General features: G+C 37.9%; 1 protein-coding gene across 1 annotated transcript in view; it reads left to right on the top strand.

Annotated features, from left to right (window-relative positions):
- The window catches only part of LOC115436682 (receptor-type tyrosine-protein phosphatase N2-like), a 474,948-nt gene that overhangs the window by 379,221 nt on the left and 74,853 nt on the right, over positions 1 to 20,874 (top strand). Inside the window, 1 exon segment of the mRNA XM_030159587.1 lies at positions 20,270 to 20,467. Within this exon segment, the coding sequence (XP_030015447.1) occupies positions 20,270 to 20,467 (198 nt within the window).

The following is a 20,874-nucleotide window of genomic DNA, read 5'->3' as shown; positions in this document are numbered from 1 at the left end:
TTATCTGATAATGTAAACAAAATGTACTCCAAACACAAAAGATGTATGTATTGTAGTATGTTTGTAATGTATTTAACAATAATTATTATTATTGTTTTATCAACTAGTCATAGTGTCAGTTGTGCCTTTTTCTGTATCTATTCAATGAGACTATTAAATTAAATCAACCTAAAAAAAAAGCTGACAGTCCCTAGGGATGGGTATTCATATTTCAGATTCAGATTTTATCGATATTACCTCTCTTATTGATAGTGCTTTTTCAATCTGGCACTTCAACAGTATTCTTATCATTTTTTATTTTCAGGCTGGGGTTATGGTTACCGTTCAAATTCTGAACATAATTACATGCTTTATTTTTCTACTTTGATATATAATTAATATTCTTTAGAAGGAGGGTGCAACATCATTGTTTTGAATAAATCACTTTCATAGATTCTAATTTTGTTTTAATAATAGTGTGAAACAGGGCCAGACTGAGACTCATTTTCAGCCCTGGAGTTTCATACCTCAGACCGGCCCACTTTAGATCACGATTATTAAAATCATGGAATTATGACCTTACATGTTAGGTCTACACACTGTTCTGCAAAGCCTTGTAATTCAGTGTATTTTCTAAAATATTTCCAATTCAGTGCAAGTAAAGGTTGCTTCACAATGTGGATTTATTTCAACAGTGAGTGCACATCGATATCTCTGACATTATTATTCCTCACAACACAACAATAACAGAATCTATATTTTTGTTCTTATAAGTGTTAACATTTTTCAAACCTTTAAAATGTTTGAAATGAAATAAAAGAATATATAAAAATATTAAATAAAAAAATAATAATTAAAAAAAAAAAAAAAAGCTTGCTGCAATTTCTAATAACTATCATTTTTGTATCCTCTGCAACAAAAGATTTCCATCACAACTTACTTGCGGTTTGTTCCATCTTTGCTATTGAAAACTTTTGGTATAGTTATATTAGGGGTTTGACAAGGATGATAAGAAAAAACTGTCTGTATTTCCTGTGACTGAGGGCGAGCAGAGGAACCAAGGCTAACAACAGACTCCTCTTCAGCTCTGTCATTTGTGCCTAGTGGTTCAGGGTTGTGCTGCTGAGCTGCTCCTCTGTCATCAGTAGACTCGCTCTCCCTTTCACACTTCCTCCAGTTTCCCTAGACTTGCCTGCACCTGTATCACAATAAAAAAATAATATCTACAGACATTTTGATTTACTTAACTAATTAAGATATTTACATTGGCTAAATATGCAGGTTTATTTGATATTACTTTATGCTATTGCCTTTCAGTTGTGGGCTTTGTGTATTTACTGTCTCACTTTTAATGATGAAAAATAAAATAGGCCAGTACTATGGTTTGGGTATAGAAAGTGGTTTTAGTGGAACTAATGCTTGTTCACACAGTCTGTTCCAACAGCTCACCTTTTCCTTATATCCTGACAGGAGCAATCCCCTCATCACTACTGGCTTCTGGCTCTGCTTCTGACACTAAAGCACATTTTAAAAATGGTCAGAATTCTCAGCACAAATCTTCTATTTTGCAAAGCCTTGGTGTCAGTTTTATTCATGTAGTGCTGAATCCTGGAGCATCTCAGAGCACCTTTCATATTGAACAGGCCTACACCATACTCTTCATTGTAGCCTATTTATTCTAATAATCTTCCCTCTATGAGCAGTCCTACCTGCCCACTCTGGACTTGTGGGCTCATGGCTGGTGTCTGCTGCTGGATCTGCTTTCTGACTCTGAGGAGCTACAAGACAAAGTTTCCCAGTTATGTGGCGTCGCATCATACTATTATTTAAACTGCATAACGTTATGTTCCACGCCACAATGCCACACAATTCACTGACTCAAAAATTAACTAACTTTAAAGATGGTTTACCCGTTTCATCGTCCTCATTAGTTGTTTCCAACCCGTGGTCGTTTTTGTGAAAAAGTTGCAGATTTTGTCACATTTGGCTGCATTTGCTTCCAGAGCTTTCCTCTTTTTAATTCTTGCCTTCCCCACACCACCCTTGCTCTTTCTATTATCCCTGTTTCAAACAGCAAACACAGCTGACCATCCACAGCCTACAGAGCACAGATCGTATATGCTACACAGCTACAGTACAGAGCTACTAACCGTATGCAAGGACATATTACAGCAGGTCACGGTGCGTCTGTGTCTGCTTGCTAGTAGAGGGGGTGGGGCCCAGGAACAGCGGTTGCAGTTTACGTGATCAACCTAGTGCTATGACTGACCCCCCCCCCCCCCCCCAAAAAAAAAAAAAATATATATATATATTTAAAGTGAACTCCGGCCCTCGCGGCCCAAATATTATACCGGCCCACCGGGAATTGTCCTGGTCCTCCCGATTACCCAGTCCGAGCCTAGTGTGAAACAAATATGTTTTAAAAAATATATACTGCAAAAGGAAAAAGTCTTTCACTCCTCATTTGTAGGTATAAAATTGAAGCCGGGACTATCAGTGTCTTGACAGTGTGGCAGTTTTCCTGCAGTGTCCAGATCTCCATATCCTCCTGCTCTCAATTTGTGACCAACAAATCAGATGATGTTCTTACCATTCATTCATCCTTCGTTCATTCATTTTCTGAACCCGCTTTATCCTCACTATGGTCACAGGGGTCACTTGGAGCCTATCCCAGCTACATAGGGGCGAAGGCGGGGTACACCCTGGACATTTTGCCAGTTCATCGCAGGGCTGACATATAGAGACAAACAATCACTCTCACATTCACACCTGTGGGCAATTTAGATGAACTAATTAACCTATCAGTGCATGTCTTTGGATGGTGGGAGGAAGCCTGAGTACCCGGAGAGAACCCACGCAGACACAGGGAGAACATGCAAACTCCACACAGAAAGGTCCCACCACCCGTCGACTGGTGTTGGAATCGAACCCAGGACCTTCTTGCTGTGAGGCATGAGTGCTAACCCCTGCACCACCGTGTCGCCCATGTTCTTACCATTGACATTAAATTTAAGAACACACTCACAGCAAAACAATCACTGGGCTACCACTTAATTTTAGTCATTAACTCGTGTTTGTGCTCCAGGCTGCTTGCAAAGCAGTCACAGCAGTTATAACATACACAAGGAAGACAGATAACATATTAGTAAATTTCTTTATAGAGTAAATTTTATTTATAGAGCACTTTTCACAGACAGAGTCACAAAGTGCTTTACCAATTCAAATCAGAATCAAATCAAGTCTACAGAGACCCAACAGAATCCTTCAGGAGCAAACACTTGTGATTGGTGACAGTGGTGAGGAAAAACTTCCCTTTAACGGGCAGAAACCTCGAGCAGACCCAGACTCCTGAAGGATGGCTGTCTGCCTTGACCAGTTGGGGTTAAAGAGAGAGAGTAAAGGAGGAGAAATGAGAGAGCGATAGAGATATAGAGAGACTGGGGGGGGGGACACATGGAGTACTTTATGATGAATACATAGAGTGTAATCAATTTGTGGTGGCCCTGGGTCAGGTGGGAGACTAAAAGCCTTTTTGAACAGGAGGGTTTTGAGGTGTTTTTTAAAGCTCTCTACAGAGTCCATGGACCGTAGGTGTAGAGGCAGGTCATTCCATAGACGTGGTGCCACAGCTTTAAAAGACCTGTCACCGGGTGTGCTAAAACAGGTGCGTGGAACCATCAGCAGGTGCTGTCCTGAAGACCTCAAGCTACGAGTCGAGCTGTAGGGCTGGATCAGGGAAGCATATGAGTTAAACATCACTTTGTGCACTTCGTTGCCTGTACTTTCATAGGGATTTGTGACAAAGTGTCTACTTTCACGCTAAGCATTAGAAAACACCTTAGTCAGAAATGGAGTTTGTGAGAAAAAATACAAAACAATATATATGTTGCTGTAGTACATAGTAGACGTTCTTCTCTGGATTTGTTTCTCCAGTACATTAAGAAAACCAATAATGTCGTAGCTTACTGATACTTAGCGACATTTAAAATAAATAAATAATTGTTTTTAATTACCCATCCCTAGTTGGCACTTTTAGTTCTGGTTGTCTACTGCAATAGTCTTTTAACAGCACTCCTCAAAAAGGCTCTAATAATGCTCTAAAAATGTTCTAATGGTTAGAATAACCATTATTCCGTATTGCATTCAGGCATTGTAACAAAATGCAGTAGATTTTTATAAAATGCTACTTTAATACATGACGAAATGAAAAAGTATTACTATTAGTGCTGTCAAACAATTTAAATTTTTAATCAGATTAATCACAGGGTTGCTGTGGATTCATTTTGATTATTCATGATTAAATATCATTCATTTTTAATCTGTATTAATTATGTTAATTATCATTTTGCATGAGCAAACAGACGCAAGAAAGAAGGGAATATACTGTACATGCACTTAACGTATTAAACACCTTCAACAGTTTCAACAAAACAACTTGAAACAACTGTTCCATCTTGAGTTTTTTTGTACTGAAATTTCCCATCGAGAGGGCCAACATGCTGTTTAGCACCTTCCATCTTTTACCGGTTCGTTCTGCTGCCTGTCACTACCACATCAACTGCCCATTTGCACATGCACGACAGTAACTCTACTTGGACAAAGTGTCTGAAATATGTTACCAGAGACATTCAAAGTCATTCTTCACTGCAAATGAAGTTTATATTTAGTTAATTGCCTCAAATCTTTTAATCAGATTAATCATGAACGATGGATTAATCCACGTTGACGGGTTAATTTTGAGAGCCCTAATTACTATTTATTGTTACATATTTGTTGAGTTGTCACAAACAATAGGAGTAAATATTATATGAAGACATTATTTACATTCAGTTTACCAAAAAATTGTTAAAGCAGACACAGTTCAAAATATGCAGAAACTAATAGAGAATTATAAATGTATTAATTAATTAATTAATACATTCATCATTTGATTACATTTATTAACATATATGAATATTATATCAATATAATATTCATATAGCTTAATTATCCATCCATCCATCCATTCTCTTCCGCTTATCCGGGGCCGGGTCGCTGGGGTAACAGTCTAAGCAGGGATGCCCAGACTTCCCTCTCCCCAGACACCTCCTCCAGCTCTTCCGGAGGGATCCCGAGGCGTTCCCAGGCCAGCCGAGAGACATAGTCTCTCCAACGTGTCCTGGGTCTTCCCCGAGGTAGCTTAATATTATATTATAAGCTTATAGCTTAATTAATGTAATCAAATTTAGAAAATGAATGAAATCCTAAAGCTTTTAAACAAGTATGACCACAACTTAAAGCACTACAAATAAAGAACAACAATAAGATTTTTTTTTTTTTTTCTGAAATTATATTTTCACAATTCAAAAATGTTTTAAAATCATTCAGTTATTCCTAGAGTCACACATAATGGCTAAATGTTAATTTTACAGTGGAGAGCAACATTATGGTACAACTAAGAAGATTTAAATCTGTGACGTGACATAGTTCATGGGCCAAGACCAGATATTTGGGATATTGGTACCACCCAAGGGGGCAAGTTCTAGTGATACATTTTGAAATGGCCTATATCTATAGATAATATTTTGCTATGATGGCCATTCCAGAGTAGTAGCTTAGTCATAGCTATCAGCCATTGAATAAACCCACTGTAAGGGACAAAATCAGAGGTCATAAAACATCATTTGAATGTATGGAATGTTAATACCAACACAGATTTGCCACATTCATGGCCAGTTCTTTGTTATTATCAAAGATCTGAGTTACATGTAAACCAAAATAAACAGTTTAGACAGTAGATAAGTGCATACTGCAGCATTACACATATAGCAGTCTGGTTGATGAATAGTCTCTCCTCTAAGCTAAGTTTAATTAAGGTTAAGTGAAGAAAGGTGGTAAAATGAATGTGAGAGAAACTTCTTAAGGTTAGGAGAAAATGTAAAATGTATATAATAGTTTAGCAGTTTCATTATGAGCATAATTAACCCATAAAGACCCAAATATGCACATGAGACCAAAAGCACCTACTGATCTAAACTGTTTAATACTGATTGATCCATTAATTCTATCAATACATGTAAATAATTGGTGTCAAATATAGTTATTCATCTTTTCATGGTCATCAGATATGACCCATTTGGACGTTCAGAGGCTCCGTAGTTACCATGGAAACACTGTCATCTTCTCCAACATTGATTCACCAGTAAAACCCATGGAGCTGGAGCAATGACAGTGGATGGAGACACTGGGTTTATGTTCAGTTAATAACAGACTGGACTGAAAAAGTAACTATTTCTCAAGTTCCATGATGATTAAAGTACATGATTCATAAAATAGGTAAATAAATATTTATTATTAATAATATTTTCTGGAGAGGGGGTGGGATTAAATAAGTTGCACTTCTTCCCACCCCTTTTCGGGCATGTAAATGAAACTATTGTGCTGTTCTTCTGTCTAAGATTGTTATAATTGTTGATATTTGTATTATTATTTATGTTTTGCTTGTTGCATATATGTTAAATTTCATTGCATGTTCGGAATAAAACACTAAATCAAATCAAAATAAATGAAAACTCTGGTGCTAAAAGTACTGAAGTCACATTTTTGGACAATTCAAGTTGAGCATATAAACATGATGTGTTTGTTTAAATATTTATTTTAAATATTTTAACGGACTTTTTTGTGATATCAGTACATTTAGCACCAGGGTCTTCAAATACAGGGAAATACCTGATTTTCACAGAAAAAAATGTAAATCACAGAGGATAAAATCATGATAAATGGTGATAAATCACTTAAGAAAGGTTAAATAGAAAGAAAATTTTATTTGGGAACTGAGACAAAAGTAGTATCAGACATTTAAGGCGTGCCCACTTGGGTGCTGTGCCACTCATCCCTGAGTCCATTTTCAGTTAGGCCCTAGCATCCAGACCTGCAAAGACACCAAAATACCTTATGTGTTCTTTTCTTGTCTGTTTGCATCAGGATTGGCACTATAACATGTGCTGTTATGTATGAAATGAAATGGTACATTCATTTTCTGCTCCATAGTTGTGTCATTACTAAACTGCTGTCTTTGTTGTGATCACTCCAGAACTCCAGAACTTTCATTTGCTTTCATTTGCTCTGTATGAAAAGAGAATTTATCATCAGTGATCACTTCACTTATTTCAATCTTAACTATGTCTTGACTAAGTCTTAAATAAACATTGATATTTACTTGCCTCGGATGCGATGCTCGAATGGAATGAAAACACGTATACTATTTTCTGAAAGAAACAATCAATTGTAATATCTTCCTATAAAATCTGAAAAGTAGAAGCATAATGTAATGTCACAACCTTATCTTGGACCAATTCCACTAGCATTTTTACAGGAAAAGGTGGAATAATTCAGAAATGCCACCATACACCATTAAGCATAATGATACATTTTTTTTGGAAAAAAAAAAAAAAAAAAAAAAAAAGAGGTACCATATAAACATGACTAAGCTACTCATTTGTAAAGGCTATCATGGTTTAGTACACACATATATGCCCTACAAACAAAATGGCAACACAAAGGTTTTGCCCCTTTTGGTGGTACCACTACCTGGCCTGGCCCATGGACTAACAGCATTAAAGAAAAAGCTTTCTGACAGTATTGGTAACGTACTTGGTACTTTGTTTAATGACACAGTTGAACCAGGTGACAGCGTTGTGAATACTGCATACTGCTCTCAGTCCTCTGCTGTCATTTGTTGTTTGATATGTGAAGCAGTATTAACAATCCAACAGGTTTCTCACCTTGAGTCATTTCCATTCCCCCTCTGCTTGCTGTAATTACCCTTTGGCCGAAATAGCCAGGTGTGAAATTTAATTTACAGAATCCAATATTAGGTGGCTTTTTGCGCAAAGAATTAAATTGAGATTTTACCGTATCTCTCTCTCTCTCTGTCTCTGTCTCTCTCTCTCTCTCTCTCTCTCTTTGACCTTTCCCCAACCGTGTTTTTAAAAGAGAGTGGTCCTGTGAGCATTGATTTTATAATGAGCCCAGCCCTGGCCCTAAGTGCATACATTTGATGTTCTTCTGTGGGGATTCTGAAGTCCTGAAATACACTATGATGCAGCGTCAAAGGTTTACCTCACCAATGGGGAACAGCAGAGATCCAGAGGTAAATTTTTGAGCATAGGTTATTTACCTCATGATGAAATAGGAGGGAGAAATATGAGCTCAGAAAAGTCAGGGAAGTTTATCAGACAAAACAAGTAAATAGAAGGAAGACTTTGATGTTCCATGTCAGGCTTACATTTGAGGCCTGCACCTTAGTCTGTCTGTGTATTAACGTTCCCTCTTCACAATGTCTTGCTTGAGTTGATGTAAGGATGTAATTGGAAAATGCTAGTTAAAGCCTCCGATAAATTGTCCTGAAATAGTAAAAATGTGTAAAGCTCAGTATGTCATTAGTATCCACAAAAACCTGAGTGAAAATAAATGTTCATAACTATTAGAAAACATTGTACAAACCATGCATATTGCTGTTTAGACTGGGTAGGAGCCGCATCGCTTTTTGATAGTCAGTACCCACTTTTCAAAAATTCAGTAAAAGTTAGAGACAGACAAAATCACAACCTTAATCACAATATGACGAATTAATAAATAAGTTATTTGTGTGGTACTCTTTAACTTCATTTTACCTACAGTTTGCCACTCACATAATCATCTGTATTGTTTGGGATATTATGGGGGAAATCCAATCTCTGGTAGTAACCACTGAGGAAATCTTTTGCAGTTTATGTGTTCTAAATAAATCAAGATTTTACCTGATGTTATTCTGTCTACATGAAGTCAAACCTGAAAAGATGCTGAAATAGTTTTCAATAAGAATAACTTAACAACAGCATTCACAATACTGTCAGGTATTACGACAAGATTAATCCTGTAATGGTGAATTTGCAGTTTAGATTTTTGCAATGTTTGAATATTAAAACTGAGAAGGATATATATTAAAAATGCTCATCATTCTAAATGCACTGGACTTAATTGATCAGCTTTATTTTTTTCTAAAACCTTAGCTCATTGCCAAGGTTATAGGAAAAAAGAACACTAAATACTAAATAAATTACAGAATGATAATTATTTTTCTGTGGTCATTTGCTACAGTAGGTGTCTAGCTTCTGAGGTATAGCTAACATAGATAAGTATGCATGGCTTTTAGTTCATCAAATTCATTCACTCAGCCTCAGAGTAGCAGAACTCTTGACTCTAGAGTGTTGATGATCTGTCATCTCAGTGAGAGACCTCACATGTTCAGACCTCACAAATGTGAATTAGGGTTTTCTATATTTATTACCTCCGCCAAGGAGGTTATGTTTTTGCCAGGGTTTGTTTGTTTGTTTGTTTGTTTGTTTGTTTGTTTGTTTGTCTGTCTGTTTGTCTGTCCGTTAGTGTGCAACATAACTCAAAAAGTTATGGACAGATTTTGATGAAATTTTCAGGGTTTGTTGGAAATGGGATAAGGAAGAAATGATTAAATTTTGGTGGTGATCGGGGGTGGGGGGGCCCACGGGGGGGCCCATTTCCAACAAACCCTGAAAATTTCATCAAAATCTGTCCATAACTTTTTGAGTTATGTTGCACAGTAACGGACAGACAAACAGACAGACAGACAGACAAACTAACAAACAAACAAACCCTGGCAAAAACATAACCTCCTTGGCGTGGGGGGGCCCACGGGGGGGTCCACTGCTCAGCCTTGGCGGAGGTCTGCGCTCTCCGAGTGCTTCTAGTTTATTTATTGTGAATGGTTATTAATAGAATTAATCAGTGTCCAAGCATAACCACATCCAGTTGAATCAAACACCAACATCAGAAAGATTACAATAATTTATGCTATTCTGAATTTGCTTTGACACTTATTTCTTTTGATAGCATAGTGTATTTGGTTTTAAGTAGCTTTAAAATTAATTTATATATGTGATTAATAGTTACACAAACATTCATCTTCCTCATTGTTAGGAGGTTCACTCTGCCTTCTTTGCTCTGACTGTCGGAGCTTTTCATTCTTTTTCCTCTGCTGTCTTTATTGAGCGTCTACAGCAACCCGTTGTCATCCTCAGTGAAAGACCTCAGTGTTCAGCTCCCATCTTAGCTGTGTAAGCCCTGTCTCTTTGTCAGCACTGCTGTGTAGAGGGGATCCCTGGGCTGGATTTTGTGTGTATGTGTGGTTTTTGTCTGTGTATATGTGTGCGGTCTCTAGGGCTACATGCAATTAAAGCAGACAGGAAGCGGCAGGCTGCCTGTCGGCTGTACTACTGCATCTCCTTCATGCCGGGTGTCAGACACACACTCTCATAATGTGTACACACACCTCAGTGTCTGCAAACACATAGCCATGCACACGCTCAACTGCCACTGCATCTTAATGACTCTTGCCCTTGGCACATTTGTTTGAGGCCTTGCTTCACACACTTCCACATACACACTCTGTTCACATACTATTCATGTCACAATGCCACAAGCTCCCTCTGAATTCGCTGCACCTTCAGCGCTCTGCTCTCGAGCTTGTCAATCAAAGCATGCCCCATGAAAACTTGACATGGGATTGGCTGAAGCTGACAAACGGAGTATTTGATTGACAAGCCTTGACAGAGGTGTATGTGCAGAGTGTTTGAGCACTGGGGCGGGGAAAGTCAGACATTCAGTTGGTCCCTAGATTATTCAGCGGCAGCATCACAGGAGTCTGCAATGTCAATTTGACTTTATCTTTTCATCTGATTCTAACTTATCTGCCTTTCCCCTTGAAGTGTGCTGAAGAAACTCTTCGCCAAAGGTCACAGAACATTGCTTTTCATTGCAGTTAAATTTTTTGCATGGAATTTCCTTAAAACAGTAGATACTATCTTCTAGAAATCAGATCCATTCTGAGATATCATCATCAACACTGCAAAATCTATCTAGACATGAAACCCACAAAGGTCTCTCAATACATATTCACTGTGTGTAGTTATTTCATGAATTCACTTTCATGAAATTCCTTTTTTTTTTTTTTCTTTTTTTTTTTTTGTTTTTACTTGTTTCTCACTTTTATCTGTCTTCCTCAACCTACTTCAAACTGTCTTATTTCAATTACTGGCACTATAATATTATTTTTACACTGCAGAAGAATAAATGCAAAATCCATTCAATTGCTTTAGATTAAACACACAAGAGCACTTTTCCCAGCGTTAGGTTAAAGTAACACTTTACTGTTCATTAATGGGAATTTAACTTTGTTCTCTTTACAATGATTGATTAAATACAGTATGATTATATGTAAGAATGCTGATTGTGTGTAAGATGTCTTTGCAAAAAATACTTAATATACAGCTCTGAATACAGTGAAAAGACAACTGTTATACATATATATACAGTAACCTGTTGACCCATGAGGAACCATGGGTCATATTAATACCAATATCTAGGGACTGAAGCAAGTAAATGTGTCCTTCATGTTTGTAATTTCATTGCCTGTCATGCAGTGTGGTACTGTGCTTCTGAACAGCGTTTCCCGTAATGCAGCGGGTTGACCAAGCAAAGTAATTGTAAGGCTATTGTATTCCAACATGACTTACATCTCCCAAAATATTTGTCCTATGAACTTGCCGAGATATTTAATGTGGAGATGGGACTATTCCTCAACTGTAGGTACCAAATTGGCTAGTTAAAAAATGTCTCAATTTCTCAGTTCTGTGCAGATACATACATGCGCGCACACACACACACACACACACACACACACAAAGAGAAAACAACGTAAAAGTCCACATACACAGATATAAAATCGGCTAAAATTTACTTAGGGGATCAAATGAGTGGCCATTTTTGTCAAAAAAAAAACAGTTGTAAGAAATGCATAGAACTGTGTCAAAATAATGCTAATACATTTATGCACAGACTACTGATATTATTTGACAGTGGAAGCTATATTTTCAGAAATATTGAATTTTAAATAGCACGTGTATGTGAAAACTTTTGCTGGTGGACAGATGTGACAGTGGACAGACATGACATTACTCACGATGATATGGTCAGTACCAGTACATTATAAGTAGTAAACTTATGTACTTACTATTGTTAATTATCCTCTTATTCATAAATGTTAGTATTGTGGATCTAAAACAATAACAGCTTAACAAAAACACAAAATGTGGCAGTGGACGAATGTGACATGGTTGTTATGGATCCCATCATACTGATGCTCGGCAGCCATGTCACTGTTTCCAGAAATGATCCCTGTGCAAAAACTAGTATCAGAATTATTTATTCTAGAGTTTATCGTCATGTAAAGAGTAAATAACAATATAGAATTGTTTTTTCTTTATAAAAATCCTTATTATTAGAAAACTGTTGATTTAAAAAGTGACGTGTGACATTCTTAATGTATGTATTCGCGTAACATAAGCAGGATGGATCAGCACAATACTCCATACTGCAACCTGTAAAAATAAAACATATGTAGTATATAATCTTGTAAGAAAAATTGGGGAATCTGAAAGAATAGAATATTTGTTTTTCAGGTAAATTCACTTAAAATTTAACTTAGCCTTTTGTGACATGAAAATATAGCATTAATTGTGATGAAATTGGACATTTTTGACCTGAAAACATAGTTCATATGACCATCAACATGTTGCAACAGAACTGAAATCCTGTAAATTTGCATAACTTGCATTTACCAACACAGGGTTCCTTTGGGGATTCACTTCTATTGATTTTGTTTTGCACAAAGACATAAATAAGACCTCTAAGCAAATTTTAGCTGACATATACATATATATATATATATATACATATATATATATATATATATATATATATATATATATATATATATATATATATATATATGTGTGTGTGTGTGTGTGTGTGTGTGTGTGTATATATATATATATATACACACACACACACATATATATATATATATATATATATATATATTATATATATATACATATATATATATATATATATATATATATATATATGTATATATCATGGATAAACATCAGAAGACAATGGTAGTGATAGATGTAGCATTCCCATGTGATAGCAACATCAGAAAAGAAAGAAGCTCGAGAAATACCAAGGGCTGAAAGAGGAGATAGAGAAAATGTGGGGTGTGAAGACAACAGTGGTACCAGTAGTGATTGGGGCACTAGGGGCAGTGACCCCCCAAGCTGAGAGGATGGCTTCAGCAGGTACCAGGAACAACATCAGAGATCTCTGTCCAAAACAGCGTAGTCCTAGGAACAGCTAAGATCCTATACAGAACCCTCAGACTCCCAGGCCTCTGGTAGAGGACCCAAGTCTGAAGGTGACACCGCCCAAGTGGGCAAGAAAAAAACACAAAACAAAAAAAACAACATATATATATATATATATATATATATATATATATATATAGAGAGAGAGAGAGAGAGAGAGAGAGAGAGAGAGAGAGAGAGAGAGAGAGAGAGAGAGAGAGAGAGAGAGAGAGAAAGATTGTAGGTATATGTGAAAAGTTACTGGCAACATTTCATACAAATTCCAAACATCTATTTGCAAAAAAAGCACAAAATTCAGCTAAAATAACAACTATTTATTTTCTGTGTGTTTACTTTTTGGCATAGTAATGAAAGCAATGAAAACACTAAAGAACACAAATTTCCCTTTTTCTTTGAGTTTTTGTCTAACATCATGAAAGATTCCAGTTTAAAGGCTAGTGAGACCTATATTTATCTGAGATATTTCTAATCTGATTAACCTTAGTATGGCGGTTTTTGGTCATCACTTTAAGTATGACACATGATGCCATTTATTTTCTCAGATGTTGTCCCTCACTATTTCTCATCCTTCTCCACTCCCTCCCCCTTCCCCTCCACCACTCTACCATATTGCCTCATGCCCCTGTCAAATGTGGGGTTTTTTATGTATAGAGGACAAGTACCCGACTGTGTTGGTCAGAGGAGCATGTAAATAGAGGCACCCCTCTGGGTACACCCCATACAACTTCACCCCAGCCTTCTTCCACAAACAGATTTAAAGGTTTTTATGGGGTGCTCAGGGTGATACATGCCTCCTGACATTAATATGGCTACAGTTGCCCAGTCGAAGTTGAACAGTCTGTCGAGCAAAACAGTCCCTGGGGGCTTGATGGGCCAATTATAGTTCTGCCCAGGTGACACGCGTACCGGTGAGTTTGAGCAGGGGTGTTGGGTATGGTTCTGTGGAGTAGTTTGACTTTTGTGTTTGCTGATGGATGGCTGTTTTGCTCATTGTTTTGCAAATTAGTCAAAATAAGACAGAGAAGTAAAAACGTTAAATTGACTCTGGCTGAATTCAGTCTCTACTACTTTTGATGCCTTGGCTGCTTGGCTAGCTTGGCAGCAAGGCACACATACTCTGTTTAAGCACTGAGCACACAAACACACAACTTTACAGTAAACATCTTTTACAGGATTTTTTTTCCCATTTCAGTCCTTGCAGTCCTTTTTAATTTATTCAACAGCTTTTCATTTGCATTTGTCTTTATTTTGTGGTGGACAGAGGATGGATTTGTGCCAGGACTATTCATACAATATTTATATACACAAATCTCAAATCAGAAAAGAACATACACAGCAGATTCTCCTCTACATCATAAAACATGGTGAACAAGGTGACACATCTTGCCACTTGATGAAGTGTATTATGTTAAAAAATCAATACACTGTAAATAAAGATATTTGTGTTTGTATGGGCGCAGATCGGGAAGGCCAGTGTTGGGACTTCATAGGCACTGTAAATTGCAGCTGTTTAGACTCTAAACCTGTCCTGGGTCATATTGTTTTTTCAAATTTTTGCCTTTTTGTCCTCTAACTGGCTCTTGGGGGAAGCCATTTCGAAGCAGTTTTAATTACATCATCAAAGAAATTTGCAGTGGCAAAGTTCACAGTGGTGCCAGGTTGAAATATGAATGCTGTGGATTCCGTGTTTCCCTCCCTAACAGAGGTAAAACACAAGGCAGTTTGTTTGATAATTGGACTCCTTGTTGTGTTGCTGTGGAGGAATGTAGTCATATATAGGATATAAAGTAAACAGACGTGAAAAATTCTCCAAAATTTGGAGTTCATGAAAATGGGGTAAACTGTATTTGGTCAATGATTCACCTTTTGTCTGTGTCATGGTCCACTCCCAGTTTTGCCGCTGACTCACCCTACTTCAGCTCACCCCACCTGTGGCTCATCCGACACCTGAAAACCTTTATCAAAAGGGTCCCTTTTAGGCAGCCTCCCCTCATCAACCCACTGCCAGATCGTTCCACACTTCTACCCTTTCACCACCCCACTTGTTCTTCTGTCCCTGCAGTTCACTCTGGACTAGTCCATCGCTACCAATTTTGAGGGTTTTTTTTCCCTGTGGTTTTTGTTTATAAAGATCACCATCTGAAGCAGCTCTGTGTACTTGAGTCCCTTCCCTCACTTATGACAGAACAATCTGGCCAGAAGATGGACTCAGCCACTGCTGACAGAACCTTGCACCACACACCTTAACCAAGGAACTAGAACCACAGTGCCTGATCCAAAACACCTGAAACGTAATCCCAAGTGTAATCCCTGAATTGTAGTCCCCAGGCCAGAGCCCATAGTCCCTGGGCCAGAGTCCGCTGCCCTCGAGTTGCATTTCCAGTCCAGAGTCCGCAGTTCAGAGTGTCATTTTGTTAACTATTTTGGTATTGATATTAGCAGCAGAAGAAGTGATGCACCCATCATGCCTAGTGCCTACTATTCAAGCCTGTGGGGACAGTGATCTATGATCTGGGGTTGCTGTAGATGGTCAGCAACGTTATGTGCCCAAACAATACAGAATTGATGGAATAATGACCACCTTATTCTTCCATGAAAAAAAGTCACGGGGATCATTTCAAGATGACAGTGCCAGGATTCATTAGGCTCAAATTGTGAGAGAGTGGTTCAGGGAACATGAGACATCATTTTTACACATGGATTGGCCTCCACAAAGTCCAGACCTGAACCACAGAGTCCAGGCCTGAACCCCATTGAAAATCTTTGGGTTGTGCTACAGAGCAGTTTGCACAGCAGTCCAACTCTCCCATCATCATTACAAAATCTTGGCAAAAAATGAGTGCTTCTGTGGACAGAAATAAATGTTGTGAAATTGCAGAAGCTTATTGAAACAATGCCACAGTGAAGGTGTGCCATAATCACAGCTAAAGGTGGTCCAGAGAAATATTAGAGTGTGTGACTTTTTTGGGCCAAGTAGTGTATAATACTTTGTCAATACTGTAATTGCCAATACTAGGGATGTAATGATTACCGGTATAATGATAAACTGCGGTAAAATTTCCTACGGTTAGTATTACCATTTAAATTCTAATTATTGTGATAACCGTGTTCAATTACCGCGCTTAGAAAGCTCACGGTACGTTCATTTCCTGGAGAAGCAGAGGCACTCCAGGCGTGTGCGCAGTTTGTAATGTTTGGCCTCTGAAAACATGGCGGAAGGCACCTGCACGGACAGAGCTCCAGAGATTCGGAGACAGTGGGCTCCTGCACGGACCCGGTCTGTCCGAGCGAGTACACCCAAGGATCTGGTCCATCTGAGCGAGTGCAAGCGCACGTACTCGGTCCGTCCAAGTGCGGCTCCGTTGGTGCACGCGTGCACGGACTCAGTCCGTCCGAGTGCGGGTCAGTTCGAACATTCACTTGCACTGACTCGGTCCGTCTGAGCCAGCGAACCCACAGGCCAGGTCCATACTAGTGTGAACCCGTACCCGGCCCTCACCGATTCAGATCCTCACCCCACAGAGAAACTGTCTCAGTATAGATACTCAGGACAAACTCATGTCAGTTCAAATGGGCCCAAACGAGTGAACTTCAACTGTACAGAGACACATGGTGTGTCTAAAAACCAAAGGAGAGGAGGCTTTATGAACTGAAGGAACTGCAACAGGAGATCCACTGACTGACCTCCAGAAGAACTGGACCATATGACACTGTTGGGATTGGTCTGTCTCTGACCAGGACTGAACCACTGACCAGTCTGGATCAGATCAGCCTAACATGTTTTAAAATCCTCATTCTTTCAGAATATTTACATTTGTTCATTAAATAGTTCAGGAAAATATGACTGCATTTCACTTTCTGTTTGTGTGTATACAGTAGTGTATATGTGTGACACTGAATGATTTGATCTGGAAAATGTTCAAACAAATTCGATGCTAACACAAATGGGAAAACCCATAGACATGCTAACGATTAGCATTTACAGATAAACTTAAGATTTATAACATCCTTTAATCTAGTAACAAAAGTTCACATCAGGGACAGATTCTACTATTTATTATCATAACAACTGAACATAAAATACTCACAGACAAACGTTCTTTCTGGCCATACAACAGAATGAGGAAACGTGTCTGCTGTTTCCCTCCCATGTCCGCACTGACTACGGCAACACCGAAAGTACAAAACACACGCAGATGTAACCCACTACGACCACCAGAGGGCCCCCTTTGCTTACTTTTAACAACAGAACATCACAATTTGAATGTTTCTGTAACAGAAAGTACATTGTGCATGTTACTTAATTAGTTTTTTTCAAAATGCAACTTGGTTATGTTATTTCAGTGTGTGTATAATTACTTTTTGAACATTTTGAGCACATTTCAACAATACCGTGATAATAATGATAACCATGATAATTTTGGTCACAATAACCGTGATATGAAATTTTCATATTGATGTAACAACCCTAGTCAATACTCTACTTATGGTAGAAACAAGAATTAAAAAAAAAAAAAAAATGCACCAAATACAAACTTTATGGAGTCCATAAATACAGGTATGTGTGTCTATTTAGTCAGTACATCTTGTAGTTTCTGTCTGCATGCTCTCCTTTCATATGCAGGAATGTTTGCATTCGCCAGCACAGCTGTGTCTTGGGGCCAGGTACCACAGCACTTTAATAATCTGCACACATTTATGAGTCTTTGTCCAAACCCATAGATCATTGTCAGAGTGCCGACCTGTGAGAACATTAGTCAGATCAGATAAGAGACTAATGAAGACTTGTTCACATTACTTCCACCGTCAATCAAACACACTCTTAGTTAATCATCAGCATCTCTCTCATTAGGAAACACAGATCCCCACCTAGATTCAACTCTGCTCTTCTATTCCACTCAACATCCTTGAGTATCTGATATAGATATGGCACTGAGAGAAGCTCATGTATGGTGTATTTGTTTTTACTTTATTGTAAAACCTCATATATTAAAGTAATGAAATGATTTAGCTTTTTACCATGAACTGATATATTAATTATCACAGAAATGAACAGACGCTGTTCTAAACACCCATCAAACAAACACTATCAAGTCCTATTTAATTTTGCATACTTTTTGATATTGATTTCATATTGGAGTTAAAAGGCAATTATTTTTGTGGTTTTCCCATGTATGGTTATCCCATGTATCCCATGTATGCCTGGAAAATGTATAACAAATGTTACAGTGACATCACACACCTCCAGGAGGGCCACAGAAGGTGGGCTTCTGAGCAGCCAGCATCAGCATCTCCAACCCTATCATCTTCCTCTGATCCTTCCAACCATGACTCTGCCTTCTCACCTGGGCCCAGCCCATAACACATATAGTAAAACCCCATACATAAAAAAAAAAAACAAAAGAAACAATTGCAACATCATGTTTGACAATGCCTTTTACTGTTTGTTGTGGACATGACCATGCACAAGACTTGTCAACTTTTTTCTGTCTAGTCACACATTTTTTATATGAAGTTGTATAAGCTGTTTTATCAATATACTGTATCAATGATGGCTACCTCCTGATATAAGATGTAATGTACCCGCAACACTCAATCAATCAATCAATCAATCAATCAATCAATCAATCAATTAATTAAATTTTATTTCAATAGCACCACATCATAACAAAAGTTATCTCATGACACTTCACCTTTAGAATTGGTCGAAACCAAACTCTTAAGAAGCCAACATCCATCTTTTTTCATTGTGTGTTTGGTATATTACAACATTTGTACACTAGTAATTCAAATAAATTTTAAAATTAGATACAGGATATTTATAACAATATTATACACAAGTGCAAACAAGAAGCTTGACATTTACATTATAAGTTGCATGTGTTGTGACATTTAATTTACAGTTGTTTAGACTTAAACTTGGTTAGTGTCACAGTTCAACAAATAGAGTATCCCTAAAGTGTAATTTTTTTTAACACACCAAGTAGTCTGAAAAGACACTGAAACAATGCCATGATTATGATTTTGTTTGGTTTAGGACAAAAACAGCAACTTTAGTTTGGGTTGGGAAATAAAAGTTGGTATCTTGTACCCTGCACACCAAAATGACACTGTAGGACTACATCAGGTGTTTAAAAGGAAGCCAGGAGCTTCTAACAAAAGAACACGTTAACTAGGGGCTCATGACCAAGCAGACAGGAAAATGTTCCAAAGTTTAAAAAGAGAGAATAAAGCATAGCTTATTAGTTTTGATTTATATACCACTAGTCTTACTAAGCTGTAAGATGTATCATATTGCAGATCTACATTAGAACAACAGGATTGGTCTATCAGGCATTCCATGTAACTCACTGAGGTTTGTGCTGAGAGTTGTGTAGCTTAGAGAGGAATTTGGCTAGTGTCAGCATTTTATTGTAGTCACGTACCAAGCAGACAGAAAATGACAGTTTTCTCAAGCGTATGAATGAAGACATTGTATTTGCTGCTCAGAGACTGCCAACATAGTTTTTAGAAACTTGTTTTATTCATCCAGGCAGGGCTTGCTGAACATACATGATGTTTTCCACTGACATCCTGGAAAGTGGCCAGTTTAACAGCATGCTGGAATGATGAAAAGACTTGTGGTTGAATTATTTATCTTTTTTTTTTATAAACTTCTTCACTATCTTTGCCTGGATATTTGTGGCTGGGGGAATTTAAGCGGCAATTCTCTTGCAAAAGCAGAACAAATCACCACAAAAGTTTGTTCAGTGAAGACCAGAACTTTTTTGAGTTTCACATCCGAACTATTGAAATGCAATTGTTTTTTTTGTTTTTTTTGTTGTGAATGGTAAAAGTACTTTGTAAACCCTTTTTGCCCAATTCCACCTTTTCCTTGATTAATTTGGGGTATTTTAACCAAAGATAAACCGATGGAACCAAAAATAAATTTTTTACTTAACTGTGCACTGCAAAAAAATTGTGACTCTGTCATATTTAAACATAAACAAACACTAAAATGGGCTAGCTAACATCTTTTTCTTCTGCAGGAGCTCTGTCGGCAGCGCATGGCGGTCAAACCCCCAGCAGAGCGTGCTGAGCCCATCTCCTCCAGGATCAACAGTGTGTCATCGCAGTTCAGCGATGGGGGTCAGGCGGTCAGCCCATCAGCACGCAGCAGCATCTCATCATGGAGTGAGGAACCTGCCCACTCCAACATGGACATCTCCACCGGTCACATGATTCTGGTGAGTTTCTAATCGAATTATTCTTTTCTGTCATCAGAACACAGAACAGGTGTCATATCAGGTGCCAGGCAGATTCAAACTCAGACTCACAGCACAAACTCAGTGATCTGTGCCATGAAGGCACAGATCACTTTACTTTAACGTTTTTTTCACAGAGGACATTGGATGTACATTAACTGGTGATGTACATGTATTAGATGCATTTGTTGACTAAAGACTAGTACTTTCATTTTGATAAGAGTTTATTCAGTTTATTGAATACTAGACATGGATTTTGTAGTTATTCATTAGTGATGGTTTAGGACAACAACGTCATAACAGATTTTACCAAATCATAATATTTCAGACTTTAATAATTTGTTCAAGGGAGTATAAAGTACTGCAGGGATGACATGTTTTCAGAAGCT

This window comes from Sphaeramia orbicularis, chromosome 17 (genome assembly GCF_902148855.1).
Source record: "Sphaeramia orbicularis chromosome 17, fSphaOr1.1, whole genome shotgun sequence".
In the NCBI taxonomy this organism is placed as follows: Eukaryota; Metazoa; Chordata; class Actinopteri; order Kurtiformes; family Apogonidae; genus Sphaeramia; species Sphaeramia orbicularis.
This window is presented reverse-complemented; position numbering and strand designations above follow the sequence as displayed.